Below are 24,545 nucleotides of genomic sequence, written 5' to 3'. Positions count from 1 at the left end.
AAGAGTTGTTCATCCCTGTAACCCCAGGATCCTTAGGACCTCACACAAGGTGTTCAAGAAATATCTGCATGCTGAGTGGACCAAAAAACTGGAACTGCCCAGTGTTGCCTAGGGACGCATGAGAATTCTTTCCCTGTCAGAAATAAAAAGATCCTCAGCATATAAACACGTCTTACAACCCTTGAGATACTTACGCCAGCAAACCTGTTCACTATCCGGCCAGTGGGTGTTGTGTCAAAAAAACTCATGGGTACTCGAAGGATATTGTTCAGCAGCTGCTTGTGAAGAATGTTTGCTGCATGGACGGAACCATAGACACTCCAGAGATTTGCTATGAGCACAGATATACCTGGAAATGGAACCAGTTTAGTCAGCGCCATGCACAGGGATCCCTGAAGACTTGTGCAGGACATAATAGCAAATTTTTCATGAGTCCAGGCAAAGGACGTCGACCTGACAGAGTGTCTCAGAGATGGCTGCCGTAGCTGTCGCACATACCTTGTGCTAATCCCAGAGCTCCATAGACGCCAACTCTCAGGTCCCTCTGAGAGGCTGGATAGTTGGTGCTATTGAAGGTTTTAGAGTCACGGGTCCAAGCACTGAGCCAGAGGTTCGATCCAATAAAAGACACGGAATGGAGCACAAACCCAAAGATAATGAAGAATATCGAACACCATCCTATTGCTTGTAGGTATTTCAGGTAGATGGAGAACTTCACCTGCAAAGCCCCCACCTCAATATTAGTAGAGTTCCTAGCGGCTTTTGGTGAGGAATTACCTAGAATACCAATCATAGGGGGAGTACAGTCCTTTGGAAAGTGGAGAGCAGGTGGCAAAATTTGGTAGTCTGTGATCACATTTCTGTACTGGGCCAGGATGATAATAATCAATGCTGAAATATAATGCAGGGTAAATAACCATCAGATTATTAATGAGCTTCTAGATGCAATTAAGAGGAAAAGATATAAAAACAGAGTGGAACAGATAAGGCTATACCACAGACCTTGGAATTTGTTTTATTAATGTTTAAGTTAATATCTTAAATTTAAGAGCTTGGTTTTAAGTTTTATTAATTTGAATTGTGTGCTATGAGCTTGATATATTGGTGTTCTCTGGCTCCCAGAATTGCATCTCAAAGCATTTTTGTTTTTACCACATATCAGAATGGAATCAAACACTCATGAAGTGTAGTATGAGGATATTCACAGGAAACATGTCATTCTTCATGGAAATACAATTTTATAAAAAGCCCAGAGCCTCTGCTAACATTTCAATGATAAATTTAAAGACTGGCAAAGCACACAAGACATATCCCTCTGTAGATATGTATTCAAGTCATCAAACTTAAAAATGTTCAAATCCCAAGCCCTATATCACCTCTAATGGTACTTTTTACTGTGGTGTTTACCTTTCCAGTTTGTATGAATTCCTTCTTAATTAGTTTTTGCCCTTTCACTGGTTCTTCCTCCTCCTTCAGGGTATTCACATTCCGAGTTTTCAAGTCTTTTAAGGGCTTCAGACGCCTGCTACTGGACCTAGAACTGAGAGATTGAGAGGGGAAGCTTTCCTGAGCATGCAGATGCATCCCGAGGGTCTTCTTGCAAGCAGGTGTCACAGTAGCTCTGCTCACATCAAAGTGCATTTCAGAGCAGATGGTCATGGGGGAAACACACCACCCCAACCCTCCTTCACATGCACAGAAACAAAAGAAGAGCTGGGAGCATCCATGTGGACACTCAGAAAAAGTCCACAGAGAAAAAGAGAATGATCAGGTGGAACTATGGAAGTGATGGGGGATGCCAGCTGAATATATGACCAACCTGCGACTAAATGTTCGATGAAGACTGTTCTCTCTTTTCATGGACAAGGAGGCCACATCTTCAGGGATTTCCTCCACACTGGGCATCAGCCCATAGTCATCTTCTTCACTGTCCTCATTGACTAGGAGACACATCAAAGGTTAGGGAGATTGCTGCATAGAGCTGTCATAGCCCTATGAACAAGAAGAGAAGTCTTTTCTGATCTTGTTGGTCTTAATAAGAGATCCCAGATGTACACACAGGTTGGAATCTTTTACTCCAGAAATACTGTTTATTAGGACATCTCATTGAAAAATATCAGGATAAAGGAGAGGTGAGTTAATGTTCCACTGGAAGAGAAACGGTCAAAAAGGAGAAGACTATTCCCAGAAGCTTGTAAGTTCCTTTGGAGCAGGAAAGGACTTTTAAGGATTACAGTAGACAAACAGAAGAGTCATAGTCCCAGAAATGTCTAAACAAGTGTGTAAATTTAAAATGTTCTGCTTGAAATTCAAATAATTTGAGATATTTTATTAATTTAAAGCATTTAAAAAAACATATCCTGAAAATAAAAGGTAAAACAGCTTGGTCTGTGAAAATGGTAGAGTTATGACCTCCAGAAATTGGTACCTCTGCAAAAGCAGTGAGCATACTGGCCAAAAATTGTCAAAATCAAATTTTCCGTAACTTTGAAATTAACAAAAGGCTTGCAACAATCCAAGGAGCATTTATTTAAGAAAAATGTCTACATCTCAGAAAGAAAAGTAAGTTTTGTAATAGTTTAATTTACCCTATTCCTATTCCCCTCTCCTTAGATCTGCTGTAGCCTAGAAAACCAACAGCCGCACATTCATTGTAACCATGAAAATCACCAGCCTAGCAGCTGCTGGAAGGAACAGAGTGGGTTCAGAACATGCATCAAAACCTCACTTCTGGAGAACTGTCATTATTTGACCTGTCTGGCAGTTCCCTAGAAAACTCCATTCACAGGGCTTGTCTTTATAGAACCTGACTTGGAGTTGGCTCTAACAATTAGCAGTAGTTGTTTAACGTCACAGCTGCCTGAGGCAGTGATAACAGTTGGAGCAAAGAAGAAACTGACCAAGAACTTAAGAGGAAAAAAAACCTGGGGAATAAGATATCCATAGGGAGCTTTGATATCTTCAATATATTCCTGGCAATCGAGAATGTCATACACATGTGTAGGGTTGCACACATGCCAACCCAAGAAAGACTTGAGAATGTCCTATCCTGTTACCTCTGGCTTACCTTCAGACTCTGTGCAAGCAGGGAAAAAAGGCTGAGGCAGAACTATAAATTGCCTGCTGGCATGTTAAACAGACATGTCCACCCCCACACCCCATCCCCACAGAGCCCCTCAGCAAAGGCTGAGTGATTTATCGGTTCCAGGCACTTGCGGAAATCTCTGTCCAATCATTATCTGACCACTAAGCCAACCAAGCAGGGACTTCTATGGCCACATGAGACAAAGAATGTAGACTTAACAGAATTAGTTCAGGAAACTAAACAGGAGGAACAACAAAAGCAAACCCTGGTTGAGGATGGAGGGGAGAGAGATCATATTTCCAGAATTGTTATGCTATTTAAAATGACTGGTTTTCAGTAATCAAGACAATATGGTACTGGCACAAAAACAGATATATAGATCAATGGAACAGGATAGAAAGCCCAGAGATAAACCCACGCACATATGGTCACCTTATTTTTGATAAAGGAGGCAAGAATATACAATGGAGAAAAGACAGCCTCTTCAATAAGTGGTGCTGAGAAAACTGGACAGCTACGTGTAAAAGAATTAGAACACTTCCAAACACCATACACAAAAATAAACTCAAAATGGATTTAAGACCTAAATGTAAGGCCAGACACTATAAAACTCTTAGAGGAAAACATAGGCAGAACACTCTATGACATAAATCACAGCAAGATCCTTTTTAACCCACCTCCTACAGAAATGGAAATAAAAACAAAAATAAACAAATGGGACCTAGTGAAACTTAAAAGCTTTTGCACAGCAAAGGAAACCATAAACAAGATGAAAAGACAACCCTCAGAATGGGAGAAAATATTTGCAAACGAAGCAACTGACAAAGAATTAATCTCCAACATTTACAAGCAGCTCATGCAGCTCAATATCAAAAAAACAACCCAAACCAAAAATGGGCAGAAGACCTAGATAGACATTTCTCCAAAGAAGACATACAGATTGCCAACAAACACATGAAAGAATGCTCAACATCACTAATCATTAGAGAAATGCAAATCAAAATCACAATGAGGTATCACCTCACACCAGTCAGAATGGCCATCATCAAAAAATCTACAAACAATAAATGCTGGAGAGGGTGTGGAGAAAAGGGAACCCTCTTGCACTGTTGGTGGGAATGTAAATTGATACAACTACTATGGAGAACAGTATGGAGGTTCCTTAGAAAACTAAAAATAGAACTATGACACAGCAATCCCACTACTGGGCATATACCCTGAGAAAACCATAATTCAAAAAGAGACATGTACCACAGTGTTCATTGCAGCTCTATTTACAATAGCCAGGACCTGGAAGCAACCTAAGTGTCCATCGACAGATGAATGGATAAAGAAGACGTGGCACATATATACAATGGAATATTACTCAGCCATAAAAAGAAACGAAATTGAGTTATTTGTAGTGAGGTCGATGGACCTAGAGTCTGTCATACAGAGTGAAGTAAGTCAGAAAGAGAAAAATAAATACTGTATGCTAACACATATATATGGAATCTAAAAGAAAAAAATGGCTATGAAGAACCTAGGGGCAGGACAGGAATAAAGACACAGACATAGAGAATGGACTTGAGGACACAGGGTGGGGGAAGGGAAAGCTGGGATGAAGTAAGAGAGTGGCATGGACTTATATATACTACCAAATGTAAAATAGATAGCTAGTGAGAAGCAGCCACATAGCACAGGGAGATCAGCTCAGTGCTTTGTGACCACCTAGAGGGGTGGGATAGGGAGGGTGGGAGGGAGTCACAAGAGAGAGGACATACGGGGATATAGGTATATGTATAGCTGATTCACTTTGTTATAAAGCAGAAACTAACACACCATTGTAAAGCAATTATACTCCAATAAAGATGTTCAAAAGAAAAAGATCAGTTTTCAACAAAAAATTATGAGACATACAAGGAATCAGGAAAGTATGGGACTGTACACAGGAAAAAAGCAGTCAAAAGAAACTGTACTCAAGGAAGCACAGATGTTGGACTTACCAGACAAAGACTTAAATCAGCTATGATAAATATATTCAAAGAACAACAGGAAACCATGTCTAAAGATCTAAAGAAAGTTTTCACCAGATAGAGAACATCTCTATTAGGCTCATTAGCATGGGCCCCTGATCCAATATGTCTGATGTCCTTGTAAAAAGGGGAAATTTGGACATTAATGCACATAAGGTATAACACCATGTGAAGATGAAGGCAGAGATTGATATGAAGGATGCCAACAAATGCCAGCAAACCACCAGAAGCTAGGAGAAAGACCTGGAATAGATCCTTCCCTATTGCCTTCAGAAGGAACCAATCTTACTGACACCTTGATTTTGGACTTCTAGCCTCTAGAACTGTGAGACAATACATTTCTGTTGTTTAAGACACCCAATTTGTAGTGTTTTGTTATGGCAGCTAATTAGGAAATACACAGAGCCAATGTTGATACAGGTTACCTTTGCCCTCCTGACCTTCCCTTTATTCTACCATCTTGCAGTCTGTACCTTGAGCCCCAGAACCGACACAACAGCATGCCAGGCAGTGGGGCTTATACAACTTCTCAGAAATGGCCTATCAATGTTTCCCAGAGCAAGGGTTTAATGAGCTGTTTTGAAAACTGTCTTTTGTACACAAAAGATAGGATTTTTCAAAGGGACTGTCTACCCATGGGGGTTTATAAACAGAACTTAGAAACTCAGAAGATCAAATCAGAAAAAGGTTAGAATTAGAAGGAGAAAACTGTCCAGGTTGTGGTGATGTGGCTGACTGAGCAGTAACTCAGGGGTATCCAGCATCAGACACCGCCCTTTGCTGGAGATCTTCAGTCCCCAAGCAGGTACTTTTTGTTTTCTCCAAGCCTGTCCTGGAGCACATAAAGACTGATGGAAAGCTCTGACCCCTTCCTTTCTGCTGGAATCCCTGCCCCACTTTCCTGGGCTGGGTCCCAGTCCCTATAGCCCACACCATCGTATTCTTTGTTCCCGCCCTGTCCCACCAATGCTTACAGACTTCTTGGTTTAGGCTTTTCTTTCCGACTCTTGTGGTTTTAAACCATCATATGTCCTGACCTCAAGGCCTGACTGTGATCCCACTTGCAGGCTGTGTAGTTACTGCCTCTTCTGATTGACTTTTGGAATGCCCCTGTACCCTCCAGATCTTGCTTTCTCAGTCCTGACCTCCTGCTGATAATTGCTACCTGAAGCAGATACCCAGAACCATGCACAGGACTACTGCTGGCAGTTTCTTGGGAAGGACCCCGGAGACCAGGGCTCCATTACTGACTGGGGCTAATCAGCGACCCCAGTGGTAGTGGTATTGGGTAGGGGCTATTCCTGTGGCACATTGTGAGACTATGCAACTGCCATGATTTTGTTTTCTGGTTCCGAACACCCAGTGGCTTTTGGTGTATTAGTCAAATCCCTTTCTTAGGGCTTATCAACAGTTTAGCAGTACATTATTAGTACCAGGTATTACAAAGCTGTCCAGGAAGTGGTTCTCATGAATTTGGGTAGATGGGGTGGAATATGTGACTTGACTGAATAGAAGCAGGGCATTCCCTAAAAGGGGGCCCCTTGTGCCACTGGTGTCTCTTCCACAAGGGCTAATCACCCCAAATCTCCATTCATCCTCTAAAGAGTGCCCTTTGATTGCATGTCAGAGACCAGATGAGCAGGATTATCCCCCAGTTTGGCTGAGATATAAAGTTTCTATGTTTGTGTTTCTTTACAGAGACACAAAAAACAGAAAGAACAGATATTAGGTCTCTGGATAATTCATTTCCAAATTTAGTTCACTGGATACTGAACAGTTCAGGAGGTAAATAGTGGTAGTTTACTACTCCTACCCCTTCCCTACCCAAGTGCTATGCTGTTCCAATCCTCTTTACATACCTGTGGGCTCGTCTTTAGGACCCGTCTGTTTTATGAATGTCTTCAGATTCTTAGCAAACAATCCTTTCTTGGCCAACAGAGTGCTGTAGGATCCCTTCTCCAAGATGGTGCCATTCCCCAAAACCACAATCTCATCCACTTGGGGAAGATAGTGAATGCTGTGTGTCACCAAGAGTCGAGTCTGTAAAAATAACAGTAAGTTGTGCTGACTACCCTGTGTCCACCATGTTCCTTAGCTTACTACTGAAAAGGAAAAAGAGTCACTGTGGGGCTTTCCTTCAAAATGTGGTCCTGACCACTTGATCTCTTTTACTTCCTCTTTACTTCCCAGCACCTCATCCTAAAACCTGATCCCATGTGTAAGATGAGACTCCTGTCATCATGGATATATTCACAGTTATTTTCCTCTAGTGACAATGAGGTTTGCCCTGCACACGTTTTCCTCCAGCTTCCTGGTAGCCAAGAGTTGGGCTTAGGGACGTCACTTGAGATCAAGAGCTATCAATATAACTGAGGCATGCAAAACTAACTGCCCCCTCACTAAACAGGTAACTGATCTAACAGGAACTGCCAAGATTATTTTAGTATGTTAGAATCACTATAGGGCAAGAAATTGTGTCTTTGGCCCAGGCCCTCCCTGGCATGGAAGACTTGGCATCCCTTGTATTCTTGTCTATTTATGGACTACTGAAACAGGGATTCCACTCAAAGAAAGATAAACACTCACAGATCAGTAAAGAGACTCAGATAGGGTCCAGGGGGTTGAGATGGGCCTCTAGATAGACAGCACAAGCCCACTGCCTCTGCTCTCTACTTTGCAGCCCCACAGACACCAGGTTGCTCTTATCAGGAAGACTTGGGAGATGCTCATCCTTTGAGTCTCAGCTCAAAGCCAGCTCTTCTGGTAGCCTTTCCTGAATCCCCAGGCAAGAATTGGGTATTCCTCCAGTGTTTCCATGGTAGTTTGTATATTCTGCCATTAAAAATGATTCTTGTATTATAATATTATTGCTTGCTTTTTGGTATGTCTGCCAATTCGATTGTAAGTTACTTGAGAGCAGGGATGAGACCTTTTCATCTGTGTGCCCAGTCCTTGCAATGAACCAGGCCCAGGGTGGGTATTCAGTTCATGAATGAATGGAGCCAATTAGCCTTAAGGACAGAAGTCAGGACCAGGCATGGGAGGGAGAGTGAGTTCCTGTTGACTCACTGATCCAAGAGAGAGGCAAAAGGCCTCAGTGGGACAGCAGCCCAGTCAACCCTGCCACCCTCTGACTGGCAGCATTCAAAAAACCTTGAAGGGAAAAGGCCAAACACAGATGGAGTGCTGACAGCCCTCACGCTAGACTTGCTACTGGTGAGAAGCATACTCAAACCCTCAAGGGGCAGTCAGCCCCTCTTCCCATTCAGCCTACTATGCTAACTTGCCTATGGTAAGGAAAGTCTATGACCAGCTCCAGTGACTTGCTCTGGCCACTTTATCTGTACTATCTCACAGGGGCATTGCAAGAATCAAATGAGACACTGCAATCAAAGTGCTTAGCACAGGCCTGGGACATAATGAATACCCAAAACGTATAAGCTTTATTTCTATATTCAGATTGAGTCATCCTTTCCAGGCATAGTGCTCCTACATCCTGCAAGAGTTCCAGGAAAGTGCCTTCTTAGAGTAGAGCTCTAATACCTGCAGGATGACCTGTGTCCCAGCAAGGTAAATTGTTGGGTCCTCTGGCATGTTTTCTGACACCAACCAATTTTGAGTGTCCAACAGTTCAATTCTGACACCAGCTACCCAGAAACCCACAGCTACCCAGAGCCCACAAGACTGCCCTGACTTCTAATGCTAGCCGAAAGTCTTGGATCCCACCCATACTTCTGACCAACTAGCTATAAATTGAGGATTTCCATGGCCCCCTCCTCAGGTCTGATAATTTGCCAGAATGGCTCATAGACGCCAGGAAAATACTTTACTTACTGTTTGCCAGTTTATTACAAAGGATACAACTCAGGAACAGTTAAATGGAAGAGATGCATAGGGTAAGGTTTCGGGGGTGGGGTGCTTGTTCAGAATTTCCATCTCTCACCAGGTGTGCCACCTTCCCAGCACCTTAATGTTCTCAGCAATCTAGAAGCTCTCTGAATCTCCTTATTCAAGAATTTTTATAACACAATCTCCAGCCCATCCTCCTCTCCCCAGAAATTGGTATGTGGGGCTGAAAGTTCCAATCCTCCCATCACTTGGTCTTTCTGAGGAACAGCCTTGTCCAGAGGCTATCTAGGGGTCCCTCCATAAGTCACTCATTAGCATAAACTCAGGTGTGATCTGAAGGGGCTCACTGTGAATAACAAAAGACATTCTTAGTATCACTCAGGAAATTCTAAGGGTTAGGAGCTCTGTACCAGGACCTAGTGAAAAAGACCAAATATATTTCTTATTATACCACAGATCTCAAAGGACTTTTTATCATAATTAATCATCCTAAAAGGCTCAATGTTGGAGCTAGAGAATAAGGCTCAAATTAGCCAGTTCCCACATAAGCTATGATCTCAAGATGGGAGCCCTCACCAAACCATCTCCTGGGAGACCAGTCTGACACTGTATCTCCTCAGCAGCCCAGGGGGAAGGTAAATAAGGAAATCTGTTTCTGTACCCAGCAGTCCTAGATGTGTTCCCCTCCTCACGTCTTCATCACTTTAAATAATTTCTCACCTTGCCTTTCAACAGGCCATTGGGACCCAAGACCTTATTAAAAATATGTTTTCCCACATGAGCATCCACAGCTGATAGGGGGTCATCCAGAATATAGATGTCTGAATTTTGATAGGTAGCTCTGGCCAGGCTGATCCGCTGCTTCTGACCCCCACTGAGATTTATACCCTGAAAAAGAAAATAATTTCTATTAAGTACTGAAACTGAGTCCCACTAAACCTGAGTTCCTCTGCTGAATTTATGATTAACAACTCTATCCAAAACTTCATGACTTTTCTTCTCCCATACCTGTTCCCCTCAAGGGAGTATAAAAGAAAAGGGGGGACTGAAACCAAGCAGGACACTGCAGGGCCCTCCTGTGTACAAAAACCCCTGTGTCCCCCCTTTCTTGTTTGTAGAAAAAAGCTTTAGTCTCCTAGGCCTTCCCTGAGTTCCAAGGAGCAGACTCAAGCAATTACTAACTAGGGAAGTGAGGGAATGCAGAAACAAAGGAAAAGCAGTCAAGAAACAATAGTTCAACTATAAAACAGAGTCCTAGCTGCTCTTCAAGGGGTATATGTAACAATTAGATGCATATTGTTGAATTGTTCTACAGAAACTAAGATTCTAACCCAGGTGGAGGATGATCACTACATGTTGACCACAAGCACTTAGCTCCAGACTGGTTGGAACCAGAAGGTTGATGATTAAGATTCCTGAAACATCACCCTGCCACTTTACAACCAACCAATCAGAAGGAAGTCTACAAGCTGCAACCCTCACCCCAAATGTTGCCTTTTAAAACCATTCCCTGGGGAATTCCCTAGTGGTCCAGTGTTTAAGAATCTGTCTTGCCAACATTAAACACACCAACATTCGAATTAGAGGGGTCTCAGAAGAAGAAAAAAAAAGGGACCGAGAAAATATTTGAAGAGATTATAGTTGAAAATTTTCCTACTATGGGAAAGGAAATAATCAAGTCCAGAAAGTGCAGAGAGTCCCATACAGGATAAATCCAAGGAGAAACATGCCAAGACACATATTAATCAAACTATCAAAAATTAAATACAAAGAAAAAATATTAAAAGCAGCAAGGGAAAAACAACAAATAACATACAAGGGAATCCACATAAGGTTAACAGCTGATCTTTCAGCAGCAACTCTGCAAGCCAGAAGGGAGTGGCAGGACATATTTAAAGTGATGAAGGGGAAAAAACCTACAACCAAGATTACTCTACCTGGCAAGGATCACATTCAGATTCGACTGAGAAATTAAAACATTTACAGACAAGCAAAAGCTAAGAGAATTTAGCACCACCAAACCAGCTTTACAACAAATGCTAAAGGAACTTCTCTAGGCAGGAAACTCAAGAGAAGGAAAAGACCTACAAAAACAAACCCAAAACAATTAAGTAAATGGCAATAGGGACAAGCATATCGATAACTACCTTAAATGTAAATGGATTAAATGCTCCAATCAAAAGTCAAAGACTGGCTGAATGGATACAAAAACAAGATCCATATATATGCTGTCTACAAGAGACCCACTTCAGACCTAGGGACACATACAGACTGAAAGTGAGGGGACGACAATGTTCATTGCAGCACTATTTACAATAACCAGGACATGGAAGCAACCGAAGTGTCCATCGACAGACGAATGGATAAAGAAGATGTGGCACATATATACAATGGAATATTACTCAGCCATAAAAAGAAACGAAATTGAGTTATCTGTAGTGAGGTGGATGGACCTAGAGTCTCTCATACAGAGTGAAGTAAGTCAGAAAGAGAAAAACAAAAACCATATGCTAACACATAAATATGGAATCTAAAACAAATGGTTCTGAAGAAACTAGGGGCAGGACACAAATAAAAACGCAGATGTAGAGAATGGACTTAAGGACACAGGGAGGGGGAAGGGTAAGCTGTAACAAAGTGAGAGAGTGGCATGGACATATATACACTACCAAATTTAAAATTGATAGCTAGTGGAAAGCAGCCATATAGCACAGGGAGATCAGCTTGGTGCTTTGTGACCACCTAGAGAGATGGGATAGGGAGGGTGGGAGGGAGACACAAGAGGGAGGAGATATGGGCATATATGTATATGTATAGCTGATTCACTTTGTTATAAAGCAGAAACTACCATACCATTGTAGAGCAACTATACTCCAATAAAGATGTTCAAAAAAAGAAAGTGAGGGGATGGAAAAAGATATTCCATGCAAATGGAAATCAAAAGAAAGCTGGAGTAGCAATTCTCATATCAGACAAAATAGACTTTAAAATAAAGACTATTACAAGAGACAAAGAAGGACACTACATAATGATCACGGGATCGATCCAAGAAGAAGATATAACAATTGTAAATATTTATGCACCCAACATAGGAGCACCTCAATACATAAGGCAACTGCTAACAGCTGTAAAAGGGGAAATAGACAGTAACACATTCATAGTAGGGGTCTTTAACACCCCACTTTCATCAATGGACAGATCATCCAACAAGAAAAGAAAAAAGGAAACACAAGCTTTAAATGATACATTAAACAAGATGGACTTAATTGATATTTATAGGACTTTCCATCCCAAAACAACAGAATACACTTTCTTCTCAAGTGCTCATGGAACATTCTCCAGGATAGATCATATCTTGGGTCACAAATCAAGCCTTGGTAAATTTAAGAAAATTGAAATCATATCAGGTATCTTTTCTGACCACAATGCTATGAGACTAGATATCAATTACAGGAAAAACTGTAAAACTACAAACACATGGAGGCTAAACAATACAGTACTAAATAACCAAGAGATCACTGAAGAAATCAAAGAGGAAATCAAAAAATACCTAGAAACAAATGACAATGAAAACACGATGACTCAAAACCTATGCTATGCAGCAAGAGCAGTTCTAAGAGGGAAGTTTATAGCAATACAATCCTACCTCAAGAAACAAGAAACATCTCAAATAAACAACCTAACCTTACACCTAAAGCAAAGGGAAAGAAGAACAAAAAAACCCTCAAAGTTAGCAGAAGGAAAGAAATCATAAAGATCAGATCAGAAATAAAAAGAAATGAAGGAAATAATAGCAAAGATCAATAGAACTAAAAGCTGGTTCTTTGAGAAGATAAACAAAATTGATAAACCATTAGCCAGACTCATCAAGAAAAAAATGGAGAAGACTCAAATCAATAGAATCAGAAATGAAAAAGGAGAAGTAACAACTGACACTGCAGAAATACAAAGGATCATGAGGGATTGCTATAAGCAACTATATGCCAATAAAATGGGCAACCTGGAAATGGACAAATTCTTAGAAAAGCACAACTTCCTGAGACTGAACCAGGAAGAAATAGAAAATATAAACAGACCAATCACAAGCACTGAAATTGAAACTGTGATTAAAAATCTTCCAACAAACAGAAGTCCAGGACCAGATGGATTAGCAGGCAAATTCTATCAAACATTTACAAAGGAGCTAACACCTATGCTTCTCAAACTCTTCCAAAATATATCAGAGGGAGGAACACTCCCAAACTCATTCTACAAGGCCACCATCACCGATACCAAAACCAGACAAAGATGTCACAAAGAAAGAAAACTACAGGCCAGTATCACTGATGAACATAGATGCAAAAATCCTCAACTAAATACTAGCAAACAGAATCGAACAGCACATTAAAAGGATCATATACCATGATCAAGTGGGGTTTATCCCAGGAATGCAAGGATTCTTCAATATATGTAAATCAATCAACATGATACACCATATTAACAAACTGAAGGAGAAAAACCATATGATCATCTCAATAGATGTAGAAAAAGCTTTCGACTAAATTCAACACCCAATTATGATAAAAACCCTGCAGAAAGCAGGCATAGAGGGAACTTACCTCAACATAATACAGGCCATATATAACAAACCTACAGCCAACATCATTCTCAATGGTGAAAAGCTGATACCATTTCCTCTAAGATCAGGAACAAGACAAGGTTGTCCACTCTCACCACTAATATTCAACATAGTTTTGGAAGTTTTAGCCACAGCAATCAGAGAAGAAAAAGAAATAAAAGGAATCCAAATCGGAAAAGAAGTGAAGCTGTCACTGCTTGCAGATGACATGATACTATACATAAAGAATCCTAAAGATGATACCAGAAAACTACTAGAGCTAATCAATGAATTTCGTAAAGTAGCAGGATACAAAATTAATACACAGAAATCTCTTGCATTCCTATACGCTAATAATGAAAAATCGGAAAGAGAAATAAGGAAACACTCCCATTTACCAGTGCAATAAAAAGAATAAAATATCTAGGAATAAACCTACTTAAGGAGACAAAAGACCTGCATGAAGAAAACTATAAGACACTGATGAAAGAAATTAAAGATGATACAAACAGATGGAGAGATACACCGTGTTCTTTGATTGGAAGAATCAACATTGTGAAAATGACTATACTACCCCAAGCAATCTACAGATTCAGTGCAATCCCTATCAAACTACCAATGGCATTTTTCACAGAATTAGAAGAAAAAATTTCACAATTTGTACAGAAACTCAAGAGACCCCAAATAGCCAAAGCAATCTTGAGAACGAAAAACGGAGCTGGAGGAATCAGGCTTCCTGACTTCAAACTATACTACAAATCTACATTAATCAAGACAGTGTGGTACCAACACAAAAACAGAAATATAGATCAATGGAACAGGATAGAAAGCCCAGAGATAAACCCACGCACATATGGTCACCTTATTTTTGATAAAGGAGGCAAGAATATACAATGGAGAAAAGACAGCCTCTTCAATAAGTGGTGCTGGGAAAACTGGACAGCTACATGTAAAAGAATGAAATTAGAACACCTCCTAACACCATACACAAAAATAAACTCAAAATGGATTAAAGACCTAAATGTAAGGCCAGACACTATAAAACTCTTAGAGGAAAACATAGGCAGAACACTCTATGACATAAATCACAGCAAGATCCTTTTGAGCCACCTCCTAGAGAAATGGAAATAAAAACAAAAATAAACAAATGGGACCTAATGAAACTTAAAAGCTTTTGCACAACAAGGGAAACCATAAACAAGACGAAAAGACAAACCTCAGAATGGGAGAAAATATTTGCAAACAAAGCAACTGACAAAGGATTAATCTCCAACATTTACAAGCAGCTCATGCAGCTCAATATCAAAAAAACAAACAACCCAATCCAAAAATGGGCAGAAGACCTAGATAGACATTTCTCCAAAGAAGATATACAGATTGCCCACAAACACATGAAAGAATGCTCAACATCATTAATTATTGGAGAAATGCAAATCAGAACTGCAATGAGATATCACCTCACACCAGTCAGAATGGCCATCATCAAAAAATCTACAAACAGATGAAGACTTGGAGGCTGGGGGAGAGTGGCTTGCTCAGAGAAAACACAGAAGTTCTGCGCCCTTTCCTCAGACCTTGCCCTGTGCATTGCTTTCCTTGGGCTGTCCCTCTTTATAACAGAAATAAGAGCGATTCCAGGGGATGCCTCTTTACAGGGGCCAAACCTTGGAATGCAACGTCAGAAAGCTATTTCCCTAAAGTCTCCAATGTCAAGGAGAGGTGGCATCCTTTAGTCCGTGAGTACCGGAATTGGAGTCAGATATCCTGAAGTCAAATCCCAGGTCACCAAGAACATGCTTACTTCACAGATCTGAAGTCTTGGATGAACTCTTCTTGTTTCCATCCACCTTCCTGAACAGAAGCAATGAACCTGTGCCTCAGATACAGATGGATAAACCAAACTGATTAACATGGAACTTACAAAGCTTAGCAGGGGGTGATCCCAGGAAGCCAAAGCTTTCTTTCAAAGTCTTTGAGCTCTGAGCCGTATGGATGAAAGGCTCTTGGTGCTTCAGCCAGGAGTCAGTGCTGTGCCTCTGACGTGGGAGAGCCAACTTCAGGACACTGGTCCACAAGAGACCTCCCAGCTCCACATAATATCAAATGGCGAAAATCTCCCAGAGATCTCCATCTCAACACCAACACCCAGCTTCACTCAACGACGAGCAAGCTACAGTGCTGGACACCCTATGCCAAACAACTAGCAAGACAGGAACACAATCCCACCCATCAGCAGAGAGGCTGCCTAAAATCATAATAAGGCCACAGACACCACAAAACACACCACCAGACGTGGACCTGCCCACCAGAAAGACAAGATCCAGCCTCATCCACCAGAACACAGGCACCAGTCGCCTCCACCAGGAAGCCTACACAACCCACTGAACCACCTTTAGCCACTGGGGACAGACACCAAAAACAATGGGAACTATGAACCTGCAGCCTGCAAAAAGGAGACCCCAAACACAGTAAGATAAGCAAAATGAGAAGACAGAAATACACACAGCAGATGAAGGAGCAATATAAAAACCCACCAGACCTAACAAATGAAGAGGAAATAGGCAGTCTACCTGAAAAACAATTCAGAATAATGAGAGTAAAGATGATCCAAAATCTTGGAAATAGAATAGAGAAAACGCAAGAAACATTTAACAAGGACCTAGAAGAACTAAAGAGGAAACAAGCAACAATGAACAACACAATAAATGAAATTAAAAATACTCGAGAAGAGGGCTTCCCTGGTGGCGCAGTGGTTGAGAGTCCACCTGCCGATGCACGTGGCACAGGTTCGTGCCCTGGTCCGGGAGGATCCCACATGCTGCGGAGCGGCTGGGCCCATGAGCCATGGCCACTGGGCCTGCACGTCTGGAGCCTGTGCTCCACAACGGGAGAGGCCACAACAGTGAGAGGCCCACGTACCACAAAAAAAACAAAAAAACAAAAAAACAAAAAAAATACTCTAGAAGGGATCAATAGCAGAATAACTGAGGCAGAAGAACGGATAAGTGACCAGGAAGATAAAATAGTGGAAATAACTACTGCAGAGCAGAATAAAGAAAAAAGAATGAAAAGAACTGAGGACAGTCTCAGAGACCTCTGGGACAACATTAAACGCACAAACATTCGAATAATAGGGGTCCCAGAAGAGAAAAAGAAAGGGACTGAGAAAATATTTGAAGAGATTATAGTTGAAAACTTCCCTAATATGGGAAAGGAAATAGTTAATCAAGTACAGGAAGCACAGAGAGTCCTATACAGGATAAATGCAAGCAGAAACACACCAAGACACATATTAATCAAACTATCAAAAATTAAATACAAAGAAAATATATTAAAAGCAGCAAGAGACAAACAACAAATAACACACAAGGGAATCCCCATAAGGTTAACAGCTGATCTTTCAGCAGAAACTCTGCAAGCCAGAAGGGAGTGGCAGGGCATATTTAAAGTGATGAAGGAGAAAAACCTACAACCAAGATTACTCTACGCAGAAAGGATCTCATTCAGATTTGATGGAGAAATTAAAACCTTTACAGACAAGCAAAAGGGGAGAGAGTTCAGCACCACCAAAGCAGCTTTACAACAAATACTAAAGGAACTTCTCTAGGCAGGAAACACAAGAGAAAGAAAAAACCTACAATACCAAACCCAAAATAATTAAGAAAATGGGAATAGGAATATACATATCAATAATTACCTTAAATGTAAATGGATTAAATGCTCCCACCAAAAGACACAGACTGGCTGAATGGATACAAAAACAAGACCCATATATATGCTGTCTACAAGAGACCTACTGCAGACTGAGGGACACATACAGACTGAAAGTGAGGGGATGGAAAAAGATATTCCATGCAAATGGAAATCAAAAGAAAGCTGGAGTAGCAATTCTCATATCAGACAAAATAGACTTTAAAATAAAGACTATTACAAGAGACAAAGAGGGACACTACATAATGATCAAGGGATCGATCCAAGAAGAAGATATAACAATTGTGAATATTTATGCACCCAACATAGGAGCACCTCAATACATAAGGCAAATGCAAACAGCCATAAAAAGAGAAATTGACAGTAACACAGTCATAGTAGGGGACTTTAACACCCCACTTTCACCAATGGACAGATCATCCAAAATGAAAATAAATAAGGAAACACAAGCTTTAAATGATACATTAAACAGGATGGACTTAATTGATATTTATAGGACACTCCATCCAAAAACAACAGAATACACATTTTTCTCAAGTGCTCATGGAACATTCTCCAGGATAGATCATATCTTGGGTCACAAATCAAGCCTTGGTAAATTTAAGAAAATTGAAATTGTATCAAGTATCTTTTCCGACCACAACGCCATGAGATTAGATATCAATTATAGGAAAAGAGCAGTAAAAAATACAAACACATGTGGAGGCTAAACAATACACTACTTAATAACGAGTGATTACTGAAGAAATCAAAGAGGAAATCAAAAAATACCTAGAAACAAATGACAGTGGAGACACGATGACCCAAAACCTATGGGATGCAGCAAAAGCAGTTCTAAGAGGGAAGTTTATACCAATACAGTCCTACCTTAAGAAACAGGAAACTCTCGAGTAAGCAAACTAACCTTGCACCTAAAGCAATTAGAGAAAGAAGAACAAAAAAACCCCAAAGTTAGCAGAAAAAAAGAAATCATAAAGATCAGATCAGAAATAAATGAAAAAGAAATGAAGGAAACGATAGCAAAGATCAATAAAAGCTAAAAGCTGGTTCTTTGAGAAGATAAACAAAATAGATAAACCATTAGCCAGACTCATCAAGAAAAAAAGGGAGAAGACTCAAATCAATAGAATCAGAAATGAAAAAGGAGAAGTAACAACTGACACTGCAGAAATACAAAAAATCATGAGGGATTACTACAAGCAACTCTATGCCAATAAAATGGACAATCTGGAAGAAATGGACAAATTCTTAGAAATGGAAGAAATGGACAAATTCTTAGAAATGCACAACCTGCCAAGACTGAATCAGGAAGAAACAGAAAATATGAACAGACCGATCACAAGCACTAAAATTGAAACTGTGATTTAAAATCTTCCAATAAACAAAAGCCCAGGACCACATGGCTTCACAGGCGAATTCTTTCAAACATTTAGAGAAGAGCTAACACCTATCTTTCACAAACTCTTCCAAAATATAGCAGAGGAGGCCACCATCACCCTGATACCAAAACCAGACAAAGATGTCACAAAGAAAGAAAACTACAGGCCAATATCACCGATGAACATAGATGCAAAAATCCTCAACAAAATACTAGCAAACAGAATTCAACTGCACATTAAAAGGATCATAAACCATGATCAAGTGGGTTTATCCCAGGAATGCAAGGATTCTTCAATATACGCAAATCAACCAACGTGATACACCATATTAACAAATTGAAGGAGAAAAACCATATGATCATCTCAATAGATGCAGAGAAAGCTTTTGACAAAATTCAACACCCATTTATGATAAAAACCCTGCAGAAAGTAGGTGTAGAGGGAACTTTCCTCAATATAATAAAGGCCGTATATGACAAGCCCACAGCCAACATCATCCTCAATGGCGAAAAACTGAAAGCATTTCCACTAAGGTCAGGAACAAGACAAGGTTGCCCACTCTCACCACTCTTATTCAACATAGTTTTGGAAGTTTTAGCCACAGCAATCAGAGAAGAAAAGGAAATAAAAGGAATCCAAATCGGAAAAGAAGAAGTAAAGCTGTCACTGTTTGCAGATGACATGATACTATACATAGAGAATCCTAAAGATGCTACCAGAAAACTACTAGAGCTAATCAATGAATTTGGTAAAGTAGCAGGATACAAAATTAATGCACAGAAATCTCTGGCATTCCTATATACTAATGATGAAAAATCTGAAAGTGAAATCAAGAAAACACTCCCATTTACCATTGCAACAAAAAGAATAAAATATCTAGGAATAAACCTACCTAAGGAGACAAAAGACCTGTATGCAGAAAATTATAAGACACTGATGAAAGAAATTAAAGATGATACAAATAGATGGAGAGATATACCATGTTCTTGGATTGGAAGAATCAACATTGTGAAAATGACTCTACTACCCAAAGCAATCTACAGATTCAATGCAATCCCTATCAAACTACCACTGGCATTTTTCACAGAACTAGAACAAAAAATTTCACAATTTGTATGGAAACACAAAAGACCCCGAATAGCCAAAGCAATCTTGAGAACGAAAAATGGAGCTGGAGGAATCAGGCTCCCTGACTTCAGACTATACTACAAAGCTACAGTAATCAAGACAGTATGGTACTGGCACAAAAACAGAAAGATAGATCAATGGAACAGGATAGAAAGCCCAAAGAAAAACCCACGCACATATGGTCACCTTATCTTTGATAAAGGTGGCAGGCATGTACAGTGGAGAAAGGACAGCCTCTTCAATAAGTGGTGATGGGAAAACTGGACAGGTACATGTAAAAGTATGAGATTAGAACACTCCCTAACACCATACACAAAAATAAGCTCAAAATGGATTAAAGACCTAAATGTAAGGCCAGAAGCTATCAAACTCTTAGAGGAAAACATAGGCAGAACACTCTATGACATAAATCACAGCAAGATCCTTTCTGACCCACCTCCTACAGAAATGGAAATAAAAACAAAAATAAACAAATGGGACCTAGTGAAACTTAAAAGCTTTTGCACAGCAAAGGAAACCATAAACAAGACCAAAAGACAATCCTCAGGATGTGAGAAAATTATTTGCCAACGAAGCAACTGACAAAGGACTAATCTCCAAAATTTACAAGCAGCTCATGCAGCTCAATAACAAAAACCAAACAACCCAATCCAAAAATGGGCAGAAGACCTAGATAGACATTTCTCCAAAGAAGATATACAGATTGCCCACAAACACATGAAAGAATGCTCAACATCATTAATCATTAGAGAAATGCAAATCAAAACTACAATGAGATATCATCTGACACCGGTCAGAATGGCCATCATCAAAAAATATAGAAACAATAAATGCTGGAGAGGGTGTGGAGAAAAGGGAACACTCTTGCACTGCTGGTGGGAATGTGAATTGGTACAGCCACTATGGAGAACAGTATGGAGGTTCCTTAAAAAACTACAAATAGGGGCCTCCGTGGTGGCGCAGTGGTTGGGAGTCCGCCTGCCGATGCAGGGGATATGGGTTCGTGCCCCAGTCCGGGAGGATCCCTCATGCCGCGGAGCCATGGCCGCTAAGCTTGCACGTCCGGCAAGGGGAGAGGCCACGACAGTGAGAGGCCCACGTATTGCAAAAAAAAAAACTACTAATAGAACTACCATATGACCCAGCAATCCCACTCCTGGGCATATACCCTGAGAAAACCATAATTCAAAAAGAGTCATGTACCACAATATTCATTGCAGCTCTATTTACAATATCCAGGACATGGAAGCAACCTAAGTGTCCATCGACAGATGAATGGATAAAGATGTGGCACATATATACAATGGAATATTACTCAGCCATAAAATAACGAAATTGAGTTATTTGTAGTGAGGTGGTTGGACCTAGAGTCTGTCATACAGAGTGAAGCAAGTCAGAAAGGGAAAAACAAATACCGTACGGTAACACATATATATGGAATCTAAAACAAATGGTTCTGAAGAACATAGGGGCAGGATAGGAATAAAGACGCAGACATAGAGAATGAACTTTAGGACACAGGGAGGACGAAAGTAAGCTGGGACGAAGTTAGAGAGTGGTATGGACATATATACACTACCAAATGTAAAATAGATAGCTAATGGGAAACAGCCACATCAGCTCAGTGCTTTGTGACCACCTAGAAGGCTGGGATAGGGAGGGTGGGAGGGAGATGCATGAGGGAGGAGATATGGGGATATATGTGTATGTATAGCTGATTCTCTTTGTTATAAAGCAGAAAGTAACACACCATTGTAAAGCAATTATACTGCAATAAAGTTGTTAAAAGAAAAAAAAAGTCTCTATTGCAATGCAGGGGACACCAGTTCAATCCTTGGTTGGGGAACTAAGATCCCACATGCTGCGGGGCAACTAAGCCCATGTGCCACAGCTAAAGAGCCCGTGTGCCGCAATTACAGAGCTCATATGCTCTGGATCCCATATGCCGCAACTAGAGAGAAGCCTGTACACGCACCACAACGAAGCGAAGAGCCCATGCGTCACAACGAAAGATCACGCATGCCACAACTAACACCCAACACAGCCAATAAATAAATATTTAAAATATTTAAAAATAATAATAATAAAATATTTAAAAATAATAATAATAAAAAAAAACCATTCCCTGAAAGCTATTGAGGAGTCTGGGTCTTTTGAGCATGAGCTGACCATTCTCCTTGCTGGGCCCTGCAATAAACACTACTTTCATTCACCACAATGCAACGTCAGCAGATTGGCTGTGCTGTGTGGTGGGCAGCCAGACCCAAGTTCAGTTCAGTAACACAAGTTCCTTTATACAAATAAATATCTTTGATTCAAATAAATAACTTTAGGCCCAATAATTAAAAGCATGGCCAACTTACCATTTTATATCATATAATTTACTTATTTTGTTGTTGTTGTTGCTTCTTCCCCATGAGAATGTAGAGCTATATCAGGGTAGATTTTCTCTGTTTGTGGATGTAACTCCAGCACTTAAAATAGTGTGTGGCACATAGTAGGTACTCAATAAAAATATGCTGAATTAATGAACAAAATCATTCTAGAGCTATATCTTCACTAGTCTTCTAACATCTCAAGATCTTTCCCCAAAAAACTGCTATATTCATGTTTAGTAATGCGGAAAGAGTATAAAAACATCCCAAATATGTAGTAATCAGGGATTTCTAAACAAATTATACTATATTCATATAATTCAAAACAGTCATTAAAAATTAAATTTTAAGAAAGGCATTTGACAACATGAGAAAATAATATACTCTAAATTTCTATGTGTTCAAAGCAGATTATTAGAACTGTACTCTGGTCCTCACTGGTATACAGAAGTAGAGTCAGGACAATGAGGCTCTGGTCCGCCTCTGGCCCTCCACCTGTGAGGTCAAACTTGGGTCAGCTGCTTCTTAGTTAACCTCTCAGGTCCTAGCCTCGTCATCTCTCCTTTAGATTACACAGTTCCTATATTTGCTTCTAGGTACAAAATTTTAAATTTCTGAGTTATTTGCACAAAATATTGTGCAAACTCATGTTTTCTGGTGCTTGTTCCAGGCTTGACCATCAAAATTGATCAACTATGTTACTGTCATGTACTTCTTCACCACCTTTACTCTTTTCTTTCACTATTTCTTCACCCTTCAAGGCCCCTTGGTGTCCCAAGTACCTTCTCTCCAATCTCAGCCAGATCTCCCCCAGGCAGCACTTCCAAGTCGGGGAAGAGGGCACAGGCCTCCAGAACTTGCTGGTATTTCTTTTCATCCAACTCCGACCCAAAAAGGATGTTGTCCTTTATGGTGCCGTTCTGGATCCAGGACTGCTGCGGGACATAGGCTACAGTGCCCTAGGATGGGAAGGGTCAGACCATATGACAGTTTTGTTCCTCTGGAAATGCAGTGTTGAAGGAGGGGGTGGCAGGAGTTGGGAGGAACAAATGGAATGTAGATTTTTTTAAAATGTCAGGCTGACTGAGCAACTGATATTTATAATGGTGCGTGTATTTATTGCACCATCCAGGGAGAAAGATTCAATATCCTATGCATCATTTAAAGTCTCCTTTTTTGGACTATCACTCTCTAGCCATGATCCAAAAAATGGAGGATGACCGCACGTGCTGCTTCTAGAACAGGGTTTTAGTCAGACCCCAGAGAGTTTACTAGGACCAACAGAGGGCCAACACTGATGAGAGAACGGTGTAGACAACATCTTAGGAAGCAAGAACTAAGAGACTGAAATTTGGGTGCCAGGCTGATGCACGAAACAGACTGTGTCAAATGAGAGATGGAGCCTGATAAACGTCTGTGTTTGAGGACAAACCCAGTTATGAGTTAGCAAGGAAAAGCTTCTTGAAAGGAGTTAGGAGGCAGAGTTAAATCTGTAGAGTCTGCTCGCTATACTGCATGTTTATTTAATGCAAATTATCTCATTAGTAATCAGTAAATCAGGGAATAATGTCAGTATAATGTGGAAGAAGTGTTGGTTCTTAAAATTTTTCCAAGCATGTCAGTGTAAAGCAATTAGGGGCAAGCTTTCTTATAATTAAGAAGAAAGGCTTAGCAATATATGAAGATCTTAAGAAAAGCTAAAAATCTATAGACGTGCCTCTTTTTGGTGCGAGTAGTGGCTGGTTAAATGGTTCCAAATACCTATAATTTCTCCTAAATTTAGCTCTCTGGGGAAGCTGAGAGTACTGATGGAGATGCCATGAAAACATTTCCTCTCTATTTAAAAAAAATTATAATTGACGACATCTATACTCTATGTCATGTTTTTGTACTGGAAGCAAGTGCCCTCAAACACTCAACTCTCGGGCTTCCCTGGTGGCGCAGTGGTTGAGAGTCCGCCTGCCGATGCAGGGGATGAGGGTTCGTGCCCCGGTCCGGGAAGATCCCACATGCCGCGGAGCGGCTGGGCCCGTGAGCCATGGCCACTGAGCCTGCGCGTCCGGAGCCTCTGCTCCGCAACGGGAGAGGCCACGACAGTGAGAGGCCCGCGTAACGCAAAACAAAAAACAAACAAACAAAAAAAAACAGTAGCACTGTAAAATCTCCACTGACAATTACACCCAGCTTCGCAATTAGTTCTGGGCCTCTCACCTCTTCCTTTGAGAGCTGGGTTTTTTTGTTTGTTTTGTTTTTTGCGGTACGAGGGCCTCTCACTGTTGTGGCCTCTCCCGTTGCGGAGCACAGGCTCCGGACACGCAGGCTCAGCGGCTATGGCTCACGGGCCCAGCCGCTTCGCGGCATGTGGGATCTTCCCGGACCGGGGCACGAACCCGTGTCCCCTGCATC

At 40.7% G+C, this 24,545-nt stretch overlaps 1 protein-coding gene across 1 annotated transcript in view; it reads right to left on the bottom strand.

The window, feature by feature from the left end:
• Window positions 1-24,545, bottom strand: part of ABCC2 (ATP binding cassette subfamily C member 2) — a 67,398-nt gene that overhangs the window by 14,138 nt on the left and 28,715 nt on the right. Inside the window, 7 exon segments of the mRNA XM_007470328.1 lie at window positions 195-349; window positions 499-718; window positions 1,408-1,540; window positions 1,820-1,940; window positions 6,960-7,140; window positions 9,670-9,837; window positions 22,922-23,098. Of these exon segments, the coding sequence (XP_007470390.1) occupies window positions 195-349; window positions 499-718; window positions 1,408-1,540; window positions 1,820-1,940; window positions 6,960-7,140; window positions 9,670-9,837; window positions 22,922-23,098 (1,155 nt within the window).

This window comes from Lipotes vexillifer, unplaced genomic scaffold (assembly GCF_000442215.2).
Source record: "Lipotes vexillifer unplaced genomic scaffold, Lipotes_vexillifer_v1.1 scaffold916, whole genome shotgun sequence".
Lineage (NCBI taxonomy): Eukaryota > Metazoa > Chordata > Mammalia > Artiodactyla > Lipotidae > Lipotes > Lipotes vexillifer.
Note: the sequence above shows the minus strand (reverse complement) of the source record. Positions and strands in the feature narration are given on the sequence as shown.